Here is a 25,478-nt window from a genome sequence, read left to right as displayed (position 1 = left end):
CAAGTATCTCTTAGGTGTCTAGTGCAGGTTTTTCTGTGGTTTAATATGAATTGTGCTCCTAAATGCAAAGTTGATGATAAACGAACCTTGTAGACTGAGCTATTGAAGGAGCAAAGATCATTCATCCAACTTATTCATAGTGTTTACAGGGCTATTCAATGTACTATGTTAGTTGTGCCTCCTAACTAGCACACTATAGTATCTTGTTTCCTTTTTATTCTCCAAATCTGCTTTAATAAATAAGAATTTTGCGTCCATGAGATCATGGGACCCTCCCTGTATATGAACGGCATCTGTGATATTATGCCTGCAGCCAGGTTTGTGTGGCTTTGTCTCTCTCTACTGTCTGCAGTGGGTAAACAAACACTGGGCCAGACAGATTAATCTCCCATATTACATGAGCTGATTCGGAGTTCTACATGCTTCAGTGCCGCCTGTTCAGAGACAGAATCTAAGTGAGCATAGATTATCCCTTATATACAACTGGCAGCAGTATAGTATTTTCAAACAAATAAAAAATAAAAAATTTTGTTTTTAGCTTTTACACATTTTTTAAAATGTACCTGTTCCTTACACACAATGGAGGCACGTATTTTGTGGACCAATTTCCAATAGAAAGCAGCCTATCCTCCTTAGGAACTCTGCGGTTCATACCTCCGTTCCTAGTGAGTCGTTGAGCTAAATATTGGTTCAAGCCCCCCCAAAAAAATGGCTACCTGCACTGAGAGTAGGCAACAGATTGACTTCAAATGGAATTTGTAGCTCAAGTGAGAAGAAATCAGAAACGTTTGTTTTTCAAAGTTGGAGAATTGCCAGTGGGCAGAATTAAGACCGTTTACTGGCCAGCATTTCGTCTAGAAGCCCAGCTCTAATCCTGGCCATATCCACATGGATCTCATCGTTCCACACGTTCATCGTAAGATACATGATGGATCATATTGCACTGATCCCGTAGTTGAGCCAAATGATTGGAGCCAATACCGTGTGGTTCATCCATTGACTGTGCAAAAGGATTCAGTCAAAATAATTATTTTGATCCAACACCAAGAGCTGTGTCTGTACCAAAATTGTGACGTGGCTTATTCATAACATCCTGTGTGTGGGCAGTATAACTTCAGGGACACGTTATGACTTCCACAATTTAATTTTTTTTCAATCTCAAAGTTTTATATTGTGTTAAACTTGACTGTTGTGAACCATCATTCGTGCAATGCTCAACAAAACCTAAACTAAACTTTTTAGTAAAGACTAGGGAGAGAGCTTTAGGTGAAAGTTTAATTCCAGACAGTGGTATTAAAGCTTTGTGTAGCAAGACTCCATGGGATGTTCTGTACCCGAAACATCACAATGTATTAAGCACCGTAATAGATGGAATTAAGAGCAGCCGCACATGAGGCTCCCACCAGACCTTCAGCGGAATTCAATTGCCCCGACTCCCAGGTCTTAATATTTCACTTGTCCTATGTCTTCTAAAATGTTAATACCATTTTGGTAATAATTTAAAGAACTTCATAAGTTGTTTAACTTTATATATTTTTTATTTCTGAACCTCTCTTCTTTGCCCTTTCATTCAAATCACCCACTAATGTTTCAGTATAGGGCGTTCAATTTCAATCTTTAGGCCCATTGGACAAATAAGACCAATTTTGAATACATTTTATGGCTCATAGCTTGAGCATCTCTATAATTGTAGATTAACTCATGTTGCTTGTCATTAATGTTGCGGGCAGAGTGTATTGTGTTTAGGATATATCCATTACTGCTTGTGATATTCTAGACTATATACTATTCTATACTGTCCCATTGAACCTTCTTTTTGTGTTTGACTGTTCACACCATTTATTATAAAATCGTAATACCATAAGAGCTAGAAAGGAATATTTATCTGAGAGAAGTGTCTCCAGTGTTCATGGAATACTCAATTCTTCAAATATGTTCTGGATGATGGATAAGTACATATATAAGGTGTCATTCACACTCAATTTGCCTGTACTGAGTTTGCACACACGAGTGACTGAACATCTACAAAGGTGTCAGTACCAGCAGTCTTAGACATCAGTCGGCTGTCTCCACCACTCGGCAGTATATGGATTTCTGGCCTTCACAATTAGGATCCTTAACCGAACCCAGCTGATCTCAACCTCGGACAAGAGGTGACATGACACCTCCCTTAGGTGTTACTACTAACGTGTACTTCATTACACGCTACACACAGTTCAATCAATGCCAACACCTCTGCGTCCTGACCAGGCAGTGCCTTCAAACTGTGCCCCGTTGCATGTTACCAAACCCCCGCACTTTCTATACTAGACTGTCTAGTTGAATAAACAGAAATACAGCTTTATCAACCTCTAGTAACGGGTACACCAGCTTACCACAGTGGGTTATGGTTCTGCAGCTTGTCTTTGGAGAATAAGGGAACTCACTCCTGCTTCTGCCAGTCACTCTTATTTGGGTAACTGTTATTACCAAGTGGCGTCTGCTGAGGACTCCACCCAGCTCACAGAAACAGCTGCAAGACCTGAGAGGAAATGACAGGACATGCAGCTACTCACTGGGAGATGCACAAAAGCGAACTACACAGGGCTCAAATAATGACACGTGCTTTAAGAGCAGAAATCACGGAGCACTCTCCATTTTTTATGTTTGAAGTTAAATTGTATGAAGACTGCAAGATTTTGATGTGCTTCCTACATGTATCCAAAATCTCTCAGGCCACCTATACTCCTGACACTTATATATGTGTTTTCCTCCTGTTAAATGCAAGTAAATGAAGCAAGGGCAGAGGTGTCCAAGTTCAGTCCTCAAGGGCTACCAAAGTTCATGTTTTCAGGGTTTCGTTAATCTATCTGGCTGGGTCAGTAATTATCCCACCTGGTTCTACAGACAGAAATCCTGGAAACATGAACTGTTGGTAGCCCATGAGGACTGAACTTGGAACAACCCTGAGTTAGGGCAGAGTATTCAATATGAGCTGAAATTTGTGACTATTCCTAAATTGTGGTTTGTCTCTGTAGTTACACATGTACTTCTTTGGGTTTGGGGATGGTGGGGATCAATTCTGCCTAGCAACCTTGCACAATTTGGCTCATTTTCTACGTACTGCCAGGAATATCCCTGATTTGAAAAATTGGCAAAGATAAATTCACATAGTGCCTCCACGTAATATTGCGGAGGCCCTCTGCGGCATATCGCCAGGATTTGAATTCCCCCTTTAGAGTTAGTGGACAGCACAAAAAAAAAACTTGTTTCTTGCTTGAGTGTTTTCAACTTTAATTGAGATATGTAAGGGGACCTCCTATAAAGCTGTACTATACAAGACATTCACATCCTACGTTTGCTTCTCACCTACTTAAATATTAATTTTGTATTTTTTTTATTTTTTTTTGTAACATACTGCAGCCAAAGAAATACAATGAAACTAATGTGTTTAAATATTTCTCAGCCTTGGTGCATAGACCCTGAAGGTCTAGCTCAGGCTTGGCTAACCTGTGGCACTCCAGGTATTGTGAAACTACAAGCCCCAGCATGCTTTGCCAATATATAGCAGCTTATTGCTGGAAGGGTATGCTTGGACTTGTAGTTTCACAACACCTGGAGTGCCTCAGGTTAGCCAAGCCTGGTCTAGCTGCTTGGGGTAGGTGTGTGAATGAAATACATAGCACTGGCTGGTAATGATACATTCTACATTACTGAGGTGAATGTGAAAATTGCTCAGCGCGTCTTTCATTGATTGGGAGGACATAATGGATTGAGTCATTCCTTTACGGTCTATTGTGTTGATGGATTTTGTTAACCTCTTCAGTGCTGTTGCTAGATGAATTATTAAAATGAATTTCATTTTATTTGCTGTACTTTTTGATGTTGGGGGTTTTTTTCTTTGTTTTTTTCTTTTTTTTTAATAACCGCGGGACAACCAAGATTATTTATTGTTTTTTTTTTGTTTTGTTTTTTAATTCCCTTTTCTGCAGATGTCATTTTTTTTCTTTGCAGCTTTTTAAATGTTTTTCAGAGAATGCATTTTTTTTTCCTTCAAAATCTTAATTTTTTGTTAAGTTTTCATTTTATGAGTCATATACACAAATCCAATGGTGGTTAAAGCATATAGGTCCGTGTAGGACCTGCATATAATGAGGTGCCTTTGACGCTGGGATGCAGGCTTAAATGTTTTGATCAAAATATAAGCTAATACCTCATGTTTTCATTTTGCTAGATACACATATATGCAGTATTAAGGATAAGCGCTGACAACAACTGTCTTTTTGTTTTGTATACATATATGGACATTTATATTGCCACACAGCTGGTACCATATATAATATGGGATATACCGAGTGCAGGCTTAGTTTTTCTTCTGGTGTACACAAATCTAGATGAAGAACATCTGAGCTGGTGTTACGTTTTGTGCTGGCATAGATTGATCATATAGAGAAGTTCAGGTGCTGTCGCGTATAGCAATTTGTAAACTTTTGGCTCGATGTAGATGACCTTAATGTGTACCAGTCACCTACTCGCAGTGAAAGCAGCCATAATGTCTGCTGAATCGGCATTCATGAGGAGGCATCATCATCATCATTTATTTATATAGCGCCAACATATTCCGTAGCGCTTTACAATTGGGGACAAACGTAATAAACTAATAAACAAACCGGGTAAAACAGACAAAGAGGTGAGAAGGCACTGCTCGCAAGCTTACAATCTATGGGACAATGGGAGATTGACACATGAGGTTAAGTATACATTTTGCATCTTGGCCCAGCCAGACTGCAAAGGTAGGGTGACTCATAAGCTAAATGATCCTGTCACACAACAATGTTGGTCCGGGGGTAGTTGTCTTGTGTGAAATTGTGTAACGGGCTAAAGGTAGTGAGGTTAAGATGGTGGTTGAGGAATATTATAAGCTTGTCTGAATAGGTAGGTTTTCAGAGAACGCTTGAAAGTTTGTAGAACAGAGGAGAGTCTTATTGTGCGAGGGAGAGAGTTCCATAGAGTGGGTGCAGCCCGAAAAAAGTCCTGTAACCGGGAATGGGAGGATGTAATGAGGGTGGATGAGAGACGCAGATCTTTTGCAGAACGGAGTTGCCGAGTTGGGAGATATTTTGAGACAAGAGAGGAGATGTATGTTGGTGCTGCTTTGTTGATGGCCTTGTAGGTTAGTAAAAGTATTTTATATTGGATTCGGTAGAAGACAGGCAGCCAGTGTAGAGACATACAGAGTGATTCAACAGAGGAATAGCTATTTGCAAGGAAAATCAGTCTTGCCGAAGCATGCAAAATAGATTTTAGGGGTTTGAGTCTGTTTTTGGGAAGACCAGTAAGGAGGGAATTGCAATAGTCAATGCGGGAGATGATTAGTGCATGAATTAAGGTTTTAGCAGTGTCTTGTGTGAGATATGTGCGGATTCTGGAAATGTTCTTTAGATGTATGTAACATGATTTAGATATAGATTCAATGTGGGGAACAAAGGATAGGCGTGAATCAAGGATTACACCTAGGCAGCGAGCTTGTGGGGTGGGATTTATGGTCATGTTATCAACAGAGATAGAAATGTCAGGTATGCTCTTGTTGGTGGGTGGGAATATTATTAACTCTGTTTTAGAAAGATTAAGTTTGAGTTGACGAGAGGACATCCAAGATGAAATGGCAGAAAGACAGTCAGTTACACGGGACAACACAGATGTCGAGATATCAGGAGAGGATAGATAGATTTGGGTATCATCCGCATAGAGATGATACTGAAAGCCAAAGGAACTTATTAGATTTCCAAGAGAAGCGGTATAGATAGAGAACAGCAGAGGACCTAGCACCGAGCCTTGTGGTACTCCAACTGATAGGGGAAGCGGAGCAGAGGTGGCTCCAGAGAAATTAACAGTGAAAGAGCGATTAGAGAGGTAAGATGAGAACCAGGATAGAACTGTGTCTTGAAGACCTAGGGATTGCAGCGTTTGTATGAGAAGAGAGTGGTCAACGGTGTCGAATGCAGCCGAGAGATCAAGGAGAATTAGGAGAGAGTAATGGCGTTCAGTCTTAGCAGTGATCAGATCATTAACAACCTTGGTCAGCGCAGTCTCTGTGGAGTGTTGAGAACGAAAGCCAGACTGAAGAGGATCCAACAGGTTGTTTGTGGAAAGAAAGCGTGTGAGGCGAGTGTAGGCAAGTCTCTCTAGAAGCTTGGAGGGGCAAGGGAGCTGAGAGATGGGACGGTAATTTGAGAGAGAGTTTGGGTCGGAGTTTTGTTAGAGGCAACCTCTCCGTTCACTAAAAACCATGTATGCATAAGGCACAAAGATCACTGGTGGTGAATTATTAGATTTTTGTGTGACAGGCTTGTGAACAGGGAGGGAGGATCCACAACGGCATGTGCCACTCATTTTGAGGAGGTGTTTTAGGAACATGAGAACCAATAACTTGATAGGCTGCACACTCTTGAATATTCCTTCGGCCGACAAAATGGCTGCTATGAAGTGCTTCAGTGGCACTAGTTGGTAGGCTGCTTTTTCATGCAGATTGGCTTGGCTTACAGAATGGCTGTCTACACAACATGCAGGCTTGGTACATACTTTCATTTTATAGCCACAGAGCAAGCAATATAATGGCTGAAACTCTTAAATAATCAGTCTGGAATTACTGATCTGTTGAAGAGTTACAGAAAAATAAAGTGAACACAGTCTTTAATATATATATATATATATATATATATATATATATATATATATATATATATATATATATATATATATATAGATATATAGATATAGATAGATATAATTTTTTCCCTTTATCAAAGCTTTATTTTGTAACTACTTAGCAGCAGTGTTCTTTAACGTATGCTACTTTTTCGATTTTCTTTGTCCAGTGTCCTCCCCTTGTCGTAGTGACTTTTTTTATTTGTTGATGGAGAGTTGTACGGCCTCTTTATAAGTGTAAGTAAGCAAGACTTGTAAAGGAAGTGAATAGCTGAATATTGACTGAAAGTTGGTTCACAACAGACATGTTTAGTATATTGTGCTGTGACCCTATTTATAGCATGGGACAATTGTGGAGTGTAGTACTGTTATCAGTGACTCCCAGCAGGGTCTGAAAGTGACATTTGAGAATATATTAACTGTGCTCCTTAGATTGTCCCCTCAGCTGTTCTGTCAGGAGTAGGAGGGAGAGCGGAAAAGGGTGTACAACTTGTGTTTGATTTATTTATTTTTTTGTAAGGGGAAGAGCGGACTTCCTTCCTGTCGGTACATGTGCGTTTTACTTGTTAAAATACAGATTTGCTTTGTTGAAGGGTAGAACATGGGAAACAAAGGTCCTCTACCCTGTATTTTTGTTATCACATTATGGGGCATTTTTATTAACTAGTGCTTTTTTGACACTATCATGTTTATTCCTTAAATGCTCACGATCGTTCATTCCTTAAGTGTTTTGCCGGAACAGAAGTCCCAATAAACTTCTGTCCCTGTGAACCCAGGTGTCCTATCTCCTATCTATATAGTGACCACCTTTGCGATACTAACAGGAAGGGAGAGCAGGTAAGTTGAGGATCCCTCTACCACATTGCTCTCCCTATAAGATTCAATGGCTACCGGCAAAATTTCAGAAAATCTTCGTTCCTATTGAATTATCCCCTAGTTATAAATCAATAGGATACTTAAAAATGCGGTTATCCCCCGAAAACTTCTGTAACTTGTCCTTACCTGGCTAACTAAATAGCTTTCAGAACAACACTTAATGACTTTGAGATTTAGTTTCAATAACAGTGACTAGGTAAAATTTAGTAGTGATTCACATGAATGGAGAATTGCAGAATTCACTTTTTGATTTTTGAAGCAAACTCCCATAACACATTCACTTTCCTAAAGCAGACCACACAAACCAATCCTGCTGCTTGGAAACATCTAAATTGCCCGATATCCCGCCATTCAGCCCCCCCCCCCCCCCCCCTCCCAAAAGTGAGGACGTTCTCATTTTCACTCTTTGGATAGTTATTGGCATGCTGTATGTTTGATCAGCCGGTTTTTTTTTTTTTTTGTTTAATTTAGGTATTCTAGGATGAATACACTTGTATATCTTTTATAGATGGGTTTCATTTGTAGGTTCAGTAACACATATGGACCCAAACAGTCTTTGTTCTACTGTATACTTGGTGTTTGTGGTAAATGTGTAGTTGTAGCAAATGTGTATTTGTGTATTCACCAATCAGGACAATGATGCAATGTTTTTCATTGAAAATATAAATTTCTTTCAGAATTCCTTTTTTAAATGTAGTGAAATTTGTTTTCCTTAGAATAAGTGTTTAACCTGACTCGCCACATCAGAAAATATTCTTGTCATACCCCCACACTTAATCTATGGACATCCCCCTCTGGGAGATCTGAGGGGAGGTCCAAAAACTAGACAAGTATAGCTTTAAAAAAACAAAAATTTAAGAACACTGCTGTGTTATTTTTTTTTATGATTGTGGCTTTTCTAGTGACTTGTACTTCTAAGCCTAATTTTAATTCTGTGTATTGTATGACAAGACTGTATGCTCCTTTCTTGGCCGTACATTCTTGTGGTGTACATGTCACCCAGGAATAGTGTGCACTGGAATGGATTGTTGTGTGACTGTGTCTGGTCAGTCCTGGAAGAGATTGTGCCCACTTCTGAGCAATTCACAGCAAGAACAAGCACTTCCTAATGGGATTGCAACACCTCCCTCCCACCACCTACTAAGCGAAACCTCCCTCCCAGCTTCTGAATGTTCTCTTGTCTCCCAGCTGCCCCACCTCCCCTCCCTTGTTGTGGGAAGTTATCAGTGTTACATAATGTCCCAGGAAACTCCTGACACTTGTCCACAGTGGTTTTCAGAATATCTTTCTTAGCTATTTTAAGGAATTAGAAAATTGTTCCATTTAATAGAAATACCAGCTTGTTTGTAAGGAACAGCTCTGGGGTTTTTTTTTTCCATTTGACCATTATTATTTTCCATTTTAATAAGCAAACGCGAAGCACACACGTTCCCACAGTTTTGAAAAAGGACAAATTTGAGACCCCTCTCTAATTCCCTTATGGGCATTAAAGGAAAATGTCACACAAAATATGTAATTCAATGTTTATTAAATAACTTTCTATTTCTTTCACTGGTGTTTACAACATAAGGTATAGTAATAGTAGTATTATATTATTCAGCTAAATGGTCTAAAGCCCTGAAATTGAAGTCTGCTATCACGATACGTTCAGATTTGGACAACCCAGCGTTTCTCGAGTGCATTCCAATAACAGTTGTTGTTCGGTAACTTATCAGAGAGGCTAGATCAGGCCTGTCCGACCAGTGGCTCTCCATGTTTTCTGAAACGACAAGCCCCAGCATGCTTTGCCTGCAGCTTAGCCAGCCAATGGCTGGTAAGGTATGCTGGGACTTGTGGTTTCAGAAAACACCAGGACTGGACTAGATTTCTCAATGCAGGGCAACTTTTAGACAGCAAATATAGATTTGAGAAAACTCTATATTAAAAAAAAAAAGTCTTTTAGCTTTATGACCGAACCAAAGTCTACATTATGCAGTGTGTCTGTTACACCATACCAGTGAAATGTATGGACAAATTGAGCATGCTATAGATATCTTATTGTAGTAACTCTCTTTAGTTTAGTTGGGTTATATGTGGTGAATGGCATTGGAACAATGTTCTGTTTGTCCCAGGGGAGGTTATTCTGTTAAGTTATGTAAGCTTTATCTGAATGAATGTGCCTTAAGCCTGTTCAATTTCCCGAACACAATATAGTTTCCCTTCTCCTTTTGGTGCCGTGTTTTCCTAGTTTCCTGTGGAATTAGTGGGGCTGTATAAATAAATAGATTTATTTAGGACCTAGGACCTAGAGCTGCAGTAGTTTGCTGTAGCCTTTTGGCTCCTCCGATGTGAGAAAATGGTGATTTGTTAGCCATGATGAATAAGCTGAAGATTAGACCAGTATTCTAAGCACAGTTTGTGAAATAGCACCGTTAAGTGAAATATTATGCAGTCTGCATACAAATGTGCCTGGTGTCTCTTGTAAAAAGACCACTGAATAATGAAAGCAAGAATTGTTAACTCTATCCCGCCTGTCCCGTAAAGCGCTGCGTGACCATTGAAGACGCTGGCTGTGGTTCTATATTGTCCATCCTTGGTCATGTTACTGTACCATGCATCTTCTCTTCTATTATTAAACAAGTATTAAACAAGAGCTTTGTGTCAGTTTAGCCAATATATGCTTTGCTTGAAGAGCAATTAAATACAAGTTACATCATCTGAAAGAGCTATTAATAACCTTCAAAATTGGTATCTGTAGGACTTTTTTACTTTATTTACTGGAACAAAGTCTCTCTGACATAGTATTACCTTTTAATAATATATTTTACCTATGTAGAGTTCTACAAAACATAGTGTTTTGGGAAATGGTAATTTAGTATAATGAATGCAGTGTTCTCTTCATTCCTGCTCTCATTTATTATGAATGCAAAAGGTGACATTACTATAGCTTGGCCGAACTTGTATCGGAATTTGTAGTGGTTTCCGAACTCATTTATTCCACTTGGTGGAGACAGATTGGCTGTACGTCTCAAACATAAAGGATCCCGCATGGCCTCCTGTAATAATGCAGATTTGAAAGCGACACATTTGCATATCCTCCAGAATGGTACACGAACGGTTCTGAGATTTATATAGGATCTTGGAATTTGTGTGTAATGAGCTATAAGCCATACATTTGTACATTGTTCCCTCTTTGTAACACCAGCTTGGAACTCTGCCATTTAGAGCGGTCATTAATGTGTGTTTGATTTGGGTGTGGCTACAATAAGATGCTCAATCTTCATCTCATGATCATCTATGTCTACCCTGTTTATTAGTCAAGCAGATCCTGGGAATGTTTACAGTAGCATGAGATGGGTGTATTGATCTTGTGGGAGTTCCTGTTCTATTGAGGCTGTCAAATGCGTTATGTGAAACAAAGTTCATCCATCCAGCTTTGGTCATAAATGGGGTGACAGAACTGCAAGGACCTGTCTTTTACAATAAAAAGTAAAAGATGAACTTTTTCTCTGCATGATGGGGTAGAAGTGTATTCATGCATTACGTTCTTCTAGAATAACCAACCATGGAAGGGTAGGAACATGTATTGGCCAAATAGACTCATTGGGTTTAGTCATAACATTTATTTTATGAGTTTTCATTTAGCTTGTGCAATGCCATTTTTAGATATCTTATGTAATTGTCTTGGTAACACATTAAATGAAGATGGGAATTTGACCAGTTAGACTTTGTTAGGTGATTTTATAGCATCATACTATGTCTTGAAATAGTTTTAAATGTATATACTTCAGTTTGTGTTGTAACAGAATCGGTCCCCGATAAGTTATTTAAGTATCTGCTCTTTAAAACAAGTTTAGCTGAAATTCTATGCTTCGTAGTGATTTACTGCATTTCTAAATAAGTTACTTCATGTGTCTACATTTATGAACGATTAACAAAATAAACAAAACTTTAGGTGTTTGCTGATAGACTGACTCAGTTTACGTTTACACATTTGCAAAATACTTTGTTCTTGAAAGTCTTGACTTTGTTTGTTTGTCAATCGACATTATCCCAAATGTATATTGACAAAGAGGCAATCCTTGCAGTGTGAGCTATGGTGGAGCTGCTTTCATGTGCAGCATATAGACCTCATTTCAAGTTACAAATAGATGTCTATGAGAATGTGCAGAGGGGCACATAATATTATATATAGCATAATTGTGTTTATGTGCCCACAAACATGGAGACAGAAGCACATGTCCTGAATTCTGTGTTGGAGATTTACACACATCCTAAACATCGGTGACTGTTCAGAAACGCTGGCTGGATGTAAAGTGTTAACATGAAATGTCCCCCTGGCATTGTAAGGTTGGATGTCACAACTCTCATTTAAAGGTATTTGAAGCATGCAAATCGCGCAAGGTTAGAGTCTAGTAACGTGTGTATTTGCACATTCCTAAGATTACGAGAACTGGGGCACAAGGGAGTTTGCTAAATGTATATGTATGAGTCAGATACTGGATAACAACCCCTATACCAAAATACTGCCACCAATATGTATTAACAAACGGCTTTAGGGACATTTTCTTCATGGTAAGCATACTGTTTTCCTGGGCTGAAATTCATCCATCAAGGACTGTATATTCTGATTACACAGGGAATATTGACACTGTCCACATTGCTGACATTTATAACCATATATTGTGATTTACAACTTTAGTGCCAATTGTACAAAAGGGAACTGCATAGGCAATGTATAGACACAGATGTACACCAAGCACTTCAGTCCCATAGATACAATTCAGATGACTTATATTGTGTAAATGGTTTGCCCAGATGACGTTATTGCTTTTCATGTGCCCTCCTGTCCCAGAGCTTTTGTTTGTTTTATATCTATACAGAAAAAAAAATCACACCTAAAAAATAAACAGTGGCAGTGCAATAGAAATCTTTGCTTACAACGGTTCAATAATCTGTGAAAACAAGGTATATCTTGCATTTTTTACATGAATCACACCTGTTACTCAATATCCTCATATACATTTGTCCGCTAGTTCAATCATAGCACGTACAGCTCAGAGAATACTACCTAATGGTCTCAAGATGAAAGCAAGGCTGGTCATTCCTTTCTCCACTGTCTGTGGTTTCCTTTCTGTGTTTTATCCCAGGGCTCTCTAGAAGCCAAAGTGTTAGTAGGCACCTGTATTTTTCATAATTTCTCTAGTCTTGTGAGCGCACCATATACAAATCTAGGGTCAGTGGTCTTTTGAAAGTGTTTTATCCATTTACTTTGTGAAGTTTACCCAAGAGAACCATGTTTGGATAATTCTAAGTATAGTTCAGCAGGTTTGGCATGCTCTCATGTTGGCTACTTTGAGTAGATTTGCCATTAGATATTGTTAGCGGATGGGGCTTATCTTGTCACTCTCTCTGTTATGGAAGGATGTCGCACCGTTTATTTGGATCGCTTACCGTCGGTAACCGACTGTTACTGACCACTCCTTCTGGTGTCACTTGCCACCAGACACTCTCCTACTTGCGAATGCCAACTGCGCATTAGTTGTAGGAGGTTTTGGCTGCCACTACACGGCTCCTTCATCGGCACCTGGAACCCCTTATGGGTAGCTGGAATAGCTGCTGCAGCACCTGTGTGCTGGCTGGTATCTCCTGACTGCTTACTATGGGTGAGGGTTGCTGTGTAACGGGCAGAGCATTGACACAGATGCTGTGTTCAACACAGTACAGCCGGGGAGTGGATTAGATTGTAAACTCTTATCTGTTGGTCACAGATTACAGCAGGCAATAGGCATTAGGAAGAACCTTCAAGCAGTGATGTTTATTGCTCAAGGGTCCTTACAAGGACCTTTGCACACTAGTTGGCAGTACTAGTGATTATACAGAAGTAGCGATGGTATGCGACAGGTGAAATACAAAATACAGCTCATTATATACTGTTTTTGAGACACATGCTGGCAGGGGGTAACCCAGCTCCCTGATTCTATCTGGCACTGCAAAGTCTGAGATATTACATCAGATGTTTAGCATCAGGAAGTAATATAATATCTAAACTTGAATTTACCGCAATTTAAATAGGGGACTATTTGAATAGCTTTGTTAACAGGACAGAATGCACAGGATAGAAAAGCAACAACCCCCTGCTGTGTATTTAGGCTAAGAAGATGTGTTGGTCAATCACAGATGACAGGCCTAATTAACATAGGATTTTGTCTTTCAACAGCTACAAAACATATTTCCTCCAACATGGCATACGGGCTCAGAAATAAATAAATTTCCAATACAAAAGTCAGTACGTCTACAATGATATACATTGTCGCACTGCGCCACTAATTAAAATACATTTATTTCTAGGTGATCCAGCCGCAGTATGAGGTCATGGGATGTATTATGTAGTTTGTATTACTAGTCTCAGATCCTGTTTAGATGACTGTCCATTGTAAATAACTTTTGTAAATAATTCAGGAGCCCACCACTCCTTTCAACTATGTATTCAGTACCTCAAATTTTCCCAAATTGCTTTTAAAATTCAACAGTTTTCCAAAAGTGTTAAGTTCCTCAATCAAGCCAGGTAATGAGATTTCTGATCATCTGAACAAAAGGAAAAATGTCATCAGTGTAAATGTAAATGTGTATTATGTGTTCTGTGCTCTCACATTAACCTCCTAATATATTATAAGTGGCTAATGCTCCAAGCTGTTTCTAGCATTATGAAAAAATTCAAAGGAATAGTTCTGTAGATGTCCGCTGTTGCCAAAAGTCAGCGGTTCTCTTGTATACAAGCATGAGTCATAATCTAATTACATGTTTAGGGCCCAGACTATGTGCTCTCTGTGAACACTCCATAAATATCAGTTTGATCTAATGCCGCCTTGAAATCCGCTGACAGCTGTAGCTTGGGTGTTTAGTGCATCTGTACATGGTACACTAGGTGTAGGGCTCATTGTGCTGTCGCTGGTGTCTCTCCTTGAGACAGACTTTACCTATTTCCAGGGGCTGGATTGGGGGGCAGGGGGGCTATGTCTCCCAGACTGGCCAAGAGTGGGCTACTTGGGGCTAGGTCACTGAGCTACATGCATTTATTTTCTTTTAAATTGGGGTAAGATGACCCTTCATATCGGTAATTAATGTGGCATAAGTCCACATTGAAGAAGTAGGCTTCATGATGATTAAAGCAGTAGGAGAGATCCTTCCTCTTTACTAGAATCTTTATATGGTCTTCAGAGAAGGGCACGTAGAGCCCACTCCAAAACTTTAATCCTGTTGGCATAAATAAGTAAATCCAGACATAAAATGTGTCTGAGAATCCTTCTGGCCCTGGAGATTTCAACAAAAGCAATGACTGTACGACTTTTCCTAGTTCTCTTAATGTGAGTTTCCCCTCCCCAACGTGTGATAGCTTTGCTGGGAAATGTCACTGATTGGAGATACTCCCTGACTGGTTCTCTCCATCAAAGTTTAGTGCTATCGACCCATTTGTCTATTTCTCTCTGTACAGCATACTAGGCGGAGGCCTTTAACTATCTGTGAGGTGATGTTGCAGTTTGATCTCTATTTTAATAGCAGGTATTCTGCAATCCTCTGTGATCTCGCTAATCACTGCTTCTGTTACCAGATTGTTGTTTATGAGCTGTAATTGTGCAATTCCTTCACTGCTGCTCACATGTTTAACCAAACTAAAGAGAACATCTTGTGTGGAGAAAACATTTTTTTTTTTTTTATATGATAGGATTGCTTAAAAAATAGATATTGTGTGTGTTGTATTAATTTCCTTGCAATTTAAAATTGAAAGTAGTGTAAAACATTTTAGCCTTGGCCATATTTTTATACTAGCTTTTTGTTCCTTCCTCCAGGCACCAGACAAGAGGAAAGCATTAGAGGAGACTAAGGCCTATACGACCCAGTCCCTGGCAAGTGTTGCCTACCAGATCAATGCATTGGCCAACAATGTGCTTCAGCTGCTGGACATCCAGGCTTCCCAGCTGCGGAGGATGGAGTCCTCCATCAATCACATCTCCCAGGTAAGGTCGTCATCACACCTAGTAAGGGGAGTGGGAGGAAGGCTGTAGTGAGACCTGTCAGGACAGAAGATATTGTGTATTGGATAGAAAGTCTGAAATCGTAACTTCATCTCAGACTTCCTGTTAGAAATCCCTGTTGAAACGCACTGCAGTCATCCTCTTGTATCCACCTTTTGCAAAAAGTTACTGAGAACAGAACGTTGGGTTACAAACAAAAAGACGGCAAATATAAGTGCAGTGATCAACATCTCAATTTCTTCTGCTAGTCTCACACCGCAATCTCCTGGTGATCTTGTGGGAAATGGGCTGGTACCGTGCTCCTGTGTCTGTATGCTGCAAACTCTCTTATAAAATTGTAATTTCCTTGTGAAGCCTGTATTGGCCAGGGGCCGTGAAACCAAGGTGCGCTCCTTTTTTAAATTAATGAAATGTGTACAAGTGAATAAAATCATTTGAGAGCGTGCAGCCAGGGCGATTAAGACCACTGTGTATGTGCATACAAAAGAAAATATAGTCCGGCACTTGGAAACAATCCATATAAATCACTGTGTAGGAGAATTTTGTGTACAACATAGCTGTATTGGGATAAACTCACCTGCCAACGCCAAGACATCTCCTGTGGGTGGATAGGGAACTTGTTCCTTAGTGGCAGGACCAGCCAGTTTAACACGATTCAGAAACTTTATACAAATATGGGATTATGCATTTGGTCTGTTATGTTAGGTATTGATTTGTGAGGTGTATAAGAATGTTTAAAGTGTTCTCTCCATTACGGATGTGATATTTACTTGTATGCTATTGTCAGTCCCTCCGCTAGTACAGCATTAGATGACTGAGCAGGCACTAACAAGTTTACCTGTCCTTTATTCACCCAGCATTTTTTTTGAATGGTTTTGTGCCCATACATTTTAGAATAACGCATGAGAGGAAATCAAAGAGAAAATGTGTAGCAATTGTATTCCCAAAAAAATCTTAAAAAGACACTATCCCTGTTCTTCTATTCTTTTCTCCTATGTGTAATGTAAATATTAAGAGATGAATTTATAATTTTCTGTTGCTCCTGGCCTATTCATGTGTGATGATGATCCACAACTATAAAACATTGAGAGCGCAGCATTTTGACAGGGGTAGGTTTGAAATGTTTGGGGTCTGTGAAGGTGAGTTGGAACGGAACAGGTGAACAAAGGCAAACGCCCTAAATTTGTTTATAGAACATGCAGGGAGATAATTGATAAAACAAAGTTGTGTTCACATATACATCATCTGCCAAATTGAGCAAAACTTTTTTTTCTTTAAATTACATTGGAATCACCCCTTAAAAGACAAACATGACTTTCTATATTAAATTTAAGTGCAACATCCTTTCATTTCTAGTATTAGAATATACCCAGAAGAATCACCCCCACCCCCCACTCCCTTCTCATAGTTTCAGTACTATACATATGTTTCGTAAGCTCTACTTACAGCATTGTTCCTGTAGGTTATATATATATATGTGTATAAATATCTATTGAGCCATACTGCACCTGCTGACTTTTTTGCATAATTTCAGATTTGGAAAGTGAAGAGAATTTGCATAATCTTCGACTGTAATGTAACATTTTCCATTTGTGTGTGATCTGAATGATTACAGCCGGTATGACATTTAGGCTAAAGCTGTAATTCTTGAATGATTTTGGCATACATAATTTTTTATATTTTTATTTTAAGTTGCTTAAACCACCTGGATGCTTTAAAAAATATCAAGATCTTTTGTGATGGGAATTTTGTTTAAACCCTTTTAAAACCTTTTAGAAAAAAACATGCGTTATACACACAGCTCTATGCATATTGTACCTCTCCCTGGACAGACTCTCTAAACAGGGGGATTGGCTCACACCTGCGGTGGTTTTGTGCCCTCTGTGTCCCATCCACATTTGTCCGTTCTCCAGAATCAGACTGTTAAGGTAACACTGCAGAAATGTCCATTTATGATTTAAATTATTAATGAGGGAATATTGGGCCCTGGGTTTTTATTACAGTGGTGGCCAAAATATTGGTACCATTGCAACTTTTTGTTCTAGACAATTGTTGAAATTGAAAAATATTTTCGCACCCATGTATGTATTACTTTAGTCTGCTGTGGAATAAAAAAAAAAAAACCTGAAAATAATACTAAGGTGTAGCTTCTTCTATAAAGAAATCCTTAAATGGGCCAGACAAAATGTTTGGCACCTCATTTAAAGTAGTCGGACATAATTAGATTTCAGTCAGGTGTGTCTCATTCACTTTGGAAATGAACTCGCCTGTGGTGGTTAGCAGGTGCCTGAAATATAAAATTCACTCCTTAGAACAGGAGAACAAGTCCTTTTCTCTATTCCAGCTGGTTTATGTCACTGTGTGTACTGCAATGAGCATGGAGACAAGAAAGACAACCAGAGAGCTGTCTGAGGAGGTCAGATAAGATTGTAGTCTGCATGGGCAAACTCAAGGCTTTCAAATCAATCTCTAGAGACGTTGATCTTTCCGTTTCCACCATTCGTAATGTTAGGTTTTTTTAAGGCCCATGGCACTGTAGTCAACCTGCCCTGGACATGTAAAATGCATTCCACTAAAAAGACAAGGGTCAGACTTGATCTCTAATGCAAAAATAAAGCCCTTTAGCAGAGTGGAAATGGTTGTCGAAATTGTTCCCCTAAATATACACCCTGTATACTCATTTTATATCCAAAACCTTACTATGTCAAAAGTCATCTCTACTGCTCTTAAACTTGTTCATGAGCCTTTTCTGTAGTCCTTCCCACCTCACCGATTTCAGTTTCTATTCCAACTTATCAGCAATTGGATGCTCCCTGATTATCAGCCTTTATTAAGCATGAGGGCAATTCATTCATTATTAATCTCTGCCCATTGCTCCTTCATCAGCTATCCTAAACAGCTCAGTACACAAAGCATCATATCCCCACACCCCATGTCAACATACATCAACTTCATCAAACCTGCAAACTTATGAAGTCACCTCCCACTGTTCTGTACAAATTCTGAGATGTCTTCCTCTTTCATTTTGTAATTGACATTTATTTGTCTCTGCCAGTTCTTCTATATTGGGCCAAGTCTGCAAGTTTATTATGCAATATTAATCAAAAAATATGCCATTATTTACAAGGTTCCAGTGTTTTCCCCCAAACAGTAGAATAGAAGGATTTGTAGGGATAAGTGATACAATTGGGGGGGGGGGAATTTAAAGTGCTATGGAATTTGCTGGTGCTATATAAATTGATGTTGATGATGAATTTAATAAATAATTGATTAATTGTTCATACTACAGATGAATATGGGCATAGGCTAGACCTAGAGTTCTGTCCACTCTGAATGTCCTGGCATTCTGTCTGACTGTAGAGGAAGCCTTTGATGACTGGAGCTTGGAGGATTTACCTTTATTTGGGTTTATTTCTGTCTTTTTCTGTTCTTTTACTTAGCTGTTGCACAGTCTTCAGGTTTAAATACTACGCTTGTTTTGTGGGAAATCTCCCCTTTTTAAAGGGGTTGTCTGCGATCAAAAGCCAGTACTTTTATGTACCTGCCCTCCTGCAACTCATTCCTAAATTTTGCCATTTGATTTCTTCTTAATTTGTGGATTTTAACTTTTTTTTTTTTTTTCCTGGTTCCAAGATTCATGGGACTCTGGCGAATTTTAGAGAGGACTTGCCAAACTAATTTGAGAATTTCTAGTTTTGCTCTCTGCCTTAGCAGAGGAGGGCTGGCAAATTTTAGCCAGGGGGAGCAAGACTAAACTCAGCAGCCTATTTTAAAGGGGTGGGAAAAAATGCAGGTGCCCCTGCACAAGGTGGGGAGTTTGACTGGGGCGGTACGCCTGTAAAACCGTAATGCAGGAGTCCTAAGGCAAGCTCAGGGAGGACAGAAACCTCCCGTGGAGCAGATGGGACCGGCCTAGGGGGCAGATGTCCCCCATCCCAGCCAGCTCCTGTGCCTTAGGTACAGCTGTTTCCCACAACAACACAAATAAACTTTTTCCTGATGGTATAAAGACATATCTTTCTAAAGGATGGTCTTTTTAAATGCATTTTTCCACATGTATAGATATATGAAATGATAGGGCAGTGCAGATTGAAACGGTTTATACAGTTCAGAGTTTTGTGGCTGAAAAAGGCATGCTAAACCCCCTATCTCTCAGCAAGATACATATGTTTCTGTGTAGTGCGGATGTTGTACTGTGTGCTTGGCCTAAGTGATGAGCTACTGTATCGGGAACTAAGGTAATGCATGTTGTGTATGCTATAAATGCACTTAGATTGTAGACTAATTGTGCATTGACACCATTGTAGTGAAGAATGTAGTTAAACGTGTGTTTGTGTGTGGTTTTTTTTTTTTTTTTTTTTTTTTTAAGCTTTGGATAGTTTTTGCAAAATCCCTTCTTGAAGTTGGGGGTTGATGTTGTGCCACAGTCAGTATGTTAGCTGCACTGTGAGATCATGTGTCTGTTTATGTCCTGTCTGTCAAATTAAATGAACTAATCAGCTCTGACCTAATAGTAGGAAGCCCACACGTTCTCAAAGAAAGAAAAAAACTAGTGCAGGAAATTCTGGCTGGTAGCGTGCCATGGAGGAGATCAATTACATGACTTTAAATGTGATTATTATGTCAAGGGCCACTGAAGTGGAACTAACAGAGGCGTGGGAATTATACTGCTAATGTAATGCTCTGCTAGTGAGCTGTCTACTTGCTGGTTGGGGAAATATAGGATGAAAAATATTTATCTGGGGCTCTCCCCCTCTCCCCCTCTCCCCCTCTCCCCCTCTCCCCCTCTCCCCCTCTCCCCCTCTCCCCCTCTCCCCCTCTCCCCCTCTCCCCCTCTCCCCCTCTCCCCCTCTCCCCCTCTCCCCCTCTCCAATTCACTTGTAAGAGTGAGTGTGTTGGTGTGATTTTGTTTTTTTGGTAAATTCAAATGCTTGCATTTGAAGTGTATAAACCTTATATTGTGTACAAAATCAAAATATTGCAACCATTAGTAAATACATATATAACTTCCTGCCTAATTAAAAAAAAAATAAAAAAAAATGCATTTCTTGAAATAAGTTCTCTTAGCAGACTACCTGTTTCTGCAATTGTGCTTCTGATGTAATTGCTGTAGGTCCACTTTACTGTTACAAGTATCTGGTTATTACTATCACTCTACCATTATATGCACCATTGTCAGGAAGGGTGTTCTCTGATTAATGGTCATACATTTTCTGCTTGGTAACTGGGTGGTAATCGTGGTAAACAGTAGTTCTAGAGGAATCCTGTATGCGTGTAATATACATGCCCAGACTAGGAAATGGATATAGGAATCTATTAGCCTGCCCACAGTAGTGCATGTGATTTTCTAAAGACCTTTCTGAGGTCTAGCTGATGCTATCATAGCTTTAGTAAGTAAGTCTCACATTCATTCATGGTTTTTCTTTTTTTTTTTTTTTTTTTGGGCAAATTGAAAATCTATACATGTAACATGCAATACTGTATTTACTAAAAGTCCCTCCTTTGGATATTGCCCCATTTTCCTCTTTCCTGCCAAACTGTCCCTCCTTTCTGCTGTAGTGTATACATGTGTGTCTTAAGCCCCTAGAAGTGCATGCATGCATCCTACATTTATAACCTCTTCCATCCTCTGTATATTGTATGAATTTTAGTGATTTGTGTTTGTAGCTGTGTTTTTATGTGCAGTTGTGGATTTGCATGAACACGGGCGATAGTGCATCTTTTATAACCCATGCTAAATATTTACAAGTGACCTTCCCCAGCTGACAGTACGGTTGGCCACATACTCAGCTGCTGGACAAACGTCTAGAAGTGACAGCAGATTGGTTGGCTGCTGCAGTGGACTATTCCATACTCCGTGGCAGGGGTCTGCAGTAGAGAAAGTCTCCTAGTCACCGTAAAAATATGGATCTTTAAAGTGAAGTTTTAGGAGAGCGTATCTCTCAAATGTGGGTTTCACTCCCAATAGCTTGCAGGGGTTCATCATTTTAAATATTTTGTATGGCTGAACCTCTCTTCTAAGTGACCATCTGAAATGTGTGGTCTATATGAGTGGGGGGGGGGGGGGGGTGGTATTTATTATAGTCCACTTGGTTAGGGTCAAAGCACCTTTTGTTATCATTCTTCATCTTCTATTCATCCCTGTGCCCTGTTTTAATGTGGGAATTTATAGAACATCCTGTAGCCAATCGGATCGACAGAATGAGACGAGTGGCATTGCAGAAAAAGCAGTGTCCCCTTTAATAACGAAGAACAGTGACGTGTAGCCCCCGTTACATTTGTGTAGGAAGATTGTGTTGCCAAACGCACAAACTTCTAATCCTTTCTCAAGGCCTAAAATAAATTTCACATTCTAAATATGCTACATAAGTTAGTACTGTGAGTTGGCTGATCTGCCCCAACCCCTCCCCCCCCCACTTTCTGTAAAATTGCTGATCTGTAAATGAGAGGAGGAATAACATTTTAGAAATGTAAGCTTATATTGACCTTGCTTCCATCCTATTTTCTATTTTGGGTAGGCTAACTGTGGCCAAAACCTTCCTGGCTGGACTGACAATCTGACAAATAAGACATTTGCCAGAGGGGCGGCTGTGCCTAGGAGTATTAATGTGCTGGCTTGGGCTTCCAAACTTGGTTTGTTGAACCTAATTTTTTTTTTTAAAGATAAATACTATTTTTCTCCAAGTTTTAATAAAACAGTCATAACCGCTCTGTACCTACCACTGACTGGCCTTGGATTGAGCAAATAAAATATTTTAGGCCCCCTGTGCTGTTGCTTTGTATGCTACTTAGTCCCAGTCTGGCCCTGATTTGATGTTCCCTTTCAGCAGGACAATGCCCCAATGCACATCGCAAGAGCAGGACTCTGGAGCAGTTTAAGAAGTAGAAAGTAATGTCCTGAGTGGCCCAGTTAGGACCCTAACATTAATACTATAGAATACTATGATTGCACATTAAATGTTGAGGTTTTTTTAATCTTTATTTCTTTATTTTTCTTATTTTACAGTTTACAATTAATGTATAGTTTGGGGGGAGGAAGATCAGTGAATGTGACTCTCAAAATGAAAAACCTAGGCTGTGAGATCCTGAAGTGTGAACAAATAATATATAGAGATACTCTCCCTACGGTTTACATTAGGGGTTGACTTATTCCCTTGTATAATAGGTATTTTTTATTTTTTTTTCCAATGAAGTGATGACATTATATTTCACAGTTTTAGTAGAGATGCTTACTGACCCCTGTGTTTTGTTTTTGGATCTGGATTACCGTCGTGTTTTGGTTTTGGTTTTGCCAAACCACCCTTGCGTGTTTTGGTTTTGGTTTGCTATTTTTTAAAAAAATACCATTTTTCTTGGTCTAAAATAACCTAATTCAGTGCTCCACCAGTTTCTTGGATAAGTGGGGTAATTCTAAAGCTAATAAATTTTGAAAAAACTTTAATCCCTGGTAGGCCGTCCTTAATTCTAACACTTGCCTGCAAATTATACAGACAAACCTGGTTGTCTTCCCCCTCCATCTTTGATTATTGGCAATGTAGCCATCGTCTTTGGGTGTATATTACACCCTCCACTTGTAGTTAAATAGAAAAAAATCAGCCTGCATAGACTGTAGAATTAGAAAATAAAAATGAATGGACAAAGGCAGTTTGGTATCTGTCTGCATCAGACCCCCTCTCCACTAGTAGTAAAATAAAAAACTATTCAGCCATTATAGAGTCTAGAATATAAATAGAAATTGAGAAAGGCAATTTGGTATCTGTCTGCATCATAGTCATCAACATCATCATTAGCGCCCTCGTCACCTACACAAATCTCCCCCTCATCCTCTTCTAATTCCAAAGTTGCATCCTCAATTACTGTATCACCGGTTACACTCGGGCTGTTAAGGCACACATCAGCAGAACTGCTGAAAGGAACCTTCTTTATGGGTACACTGTCACTAACAGAATGCTCACAATTAGACATACCACTGATGGATGGACTCTCCCCAGGGATTGGTGTCCTTTCTGATTCAGAGCCTACATTATCCTATAATACCTTACTGTTTTCTTGCAGCTCGGCTTTCACGCGTAACAGTAGTTGTGCACCACTTTTAGACTCCAAATTACTTGGTCTTGCTTGGTCACGAGTGCCCTGGTCACGGTCTTGCTTGGTCTCGAGTGCTCAGTAACAATTTTCTATCTTCCACTAATAGAGAAAGGCGAAGGCCTCATTCTTTCTTTGCCACTACGTGTGTAGAATGGCATGTGGGCAATTTTTTTTTTTTTTTTATCTGCACTTTTCCTCAGTTACATTTCTTTTTCGCTTCAACACAGTAAAAAAATTTTTTTTATTTTTTTTGGGTGTGTGTTTTTTTTTTCCCAATTTAAAAAGACTATGTACTTTTGACATCGCCTTTCCCAGATGATGTACTGGGAACACTACCATCAGGACTGGTGACAGAACCTGGTTGCTGATTCTGCTCATATGTGGACTGCTTTGAATCCATTTTAATGAGCCCAAACCACTTGTAGTGCAAAAAATTGTAGAAATACTGCTGCAAATATGACTTTTGACAGCCAGAAAAATTAGTGTTTCACACTGGGGAATATGGGACACCCCAAAAACACTTGGAGTGCCAGAAATTGAAAAAAACCCCTCCTCTATCCTCTTACTGCTGTAACAATTGGTATTAAGATTAGAATTGTATAGGATAGAAACAATAATGTGTCTGATTATTGCTCTGTCCCTCTGCTGATATAGCCTGTGACCTAACCCTGCTCTCTCCCTCTGTCAAATGGCGATGGATTGCTGTGGAGGCTGGTATTTATGCTTTTCAAATCTCGCGAGAACCGAGCTCAGAAATACGAATACGTCACGATGACGTTTTGCCTCAATTTTGATTCCGAATGGGTGGGAGAGTACCGAGTGTGCTCGGCTTGGTACTCGGATAGGCTAAATTTGGATGGATTCAGATCTCGGGGAACCGAGCCCGCCCATCTCTAGTTTTTACTATTATTTATTTACATCACTTCAGAGCAGTATGGGAACTGTTATACAGGGATTTCTTGATAATGCCTTTTCCCCACCCGTAATTTGAAGTACCACACCTAAAATATCCCTCTTTTGCTGCGCTGTCCCTGGTATTTCTCATTAGATTGTTCCTTATGTCTGTGTGACTTCATAGGTTTTCAGAGATTTACCCACACACCTATTTGTATTATTTGTGCACTTAAAAGACAGGTTTGATGTGTGCAATGTTTAGCATTGGATTGGAAACAAAGAAATTGTGTTTACATTTTTATGCAAATCATGTTAACTTATCTATATTTATATATCTAACAACGTAACATGAACTGGTCAGTAGCACGGGACTCACAAGTCTGATCATAAATGTGTTCTCATTACAGACTGTGGATATTCACAAAGAGAAGGTGGCTCGCAGAGAGATTGGTATCCTAACTACCAACAAGAACACTGCAAGGAGCCATAAAATTATAGCTCCAACTAACATGGAGCGTCCCGTCAGGTACATTCGAAAACCCATAGACTACACAGTGCTGGACGACGTAGGCCATGGAGTGAAGGTAAGAAAACTGTGTATTCCTAAGATAATTAGACGACAATCTGATATTATGTTGTCCTTTGTTATATAGAAGGGGATAGTAAAGCTGAAAACATGTGTTTTATAAGATCCCGTGTGAACATTTCTTCTTTTGTGAGTTAAAGGGAACATTTGTTTGTCTACAGTTACTGTTTTAAACAAAGCTGTGGCAAACAAACTAAAGCAAGGTGATGGAGATGTGTATAATGTCCTGTGCTTCATTGCCGACACGTGAATGTCAGTCAGCTGCAGTCAGGAACCTGTCCCTTCTATTGAAGAGCTGTCTCTCATGTAACAGGCTCCGTAAAGAGCAATGC

At 39.5% G+C, this 25,478-nt stretch overlaps 1 protein-coding gene across 10 annotated transcripts in view; it reads left to right on the top strand.

The window, feature by feature from the left end:
- Nucleotides 1-25,478, top strand: part of ABI1 (abl interactor 1) — a 58,560-nt gene that overhangs the window by 8,107 nt on the left and 24,975 nt on the right. For all 10 annotated transcript variants that reach the window (XM_075211986.1, XM_075211987.1, XM_075211982.1 and 7 more), the window contains exons 2-3: nt 15,393-15,560; nt 24,968-25,144. In XM_075211986.1, the coding sequence (XP_075068087.1) occupies nt 15,393-15,560; nt 24,968-25,144 (345 nt within the window). The remainder of the gene's footprint in view (nt 1-15,392; nt 15,561-24,967; nt 25,145-25,478) is intronic.

The sequence above is a fragment of the Mixophyes fleayi genome, chromosome 5 (assembly GCF_038048845.1).
Source record: "Mixophyes fleayi isolate aMixFle1 chromosome 5, aMixFle1.hap1, whole genome shotgun sequence".
Taxonomy (NCBI): Eukaryota; Metazoa; Chordata; class Amphibia; order Anura; family Limnodynastidae; genus Mixophyes; species Mixophyes fleayi.
Note: the sequence above shows the minus strand (reverse complement) of the source record. Positions and strands in the feature narration are given on the sequence as shown.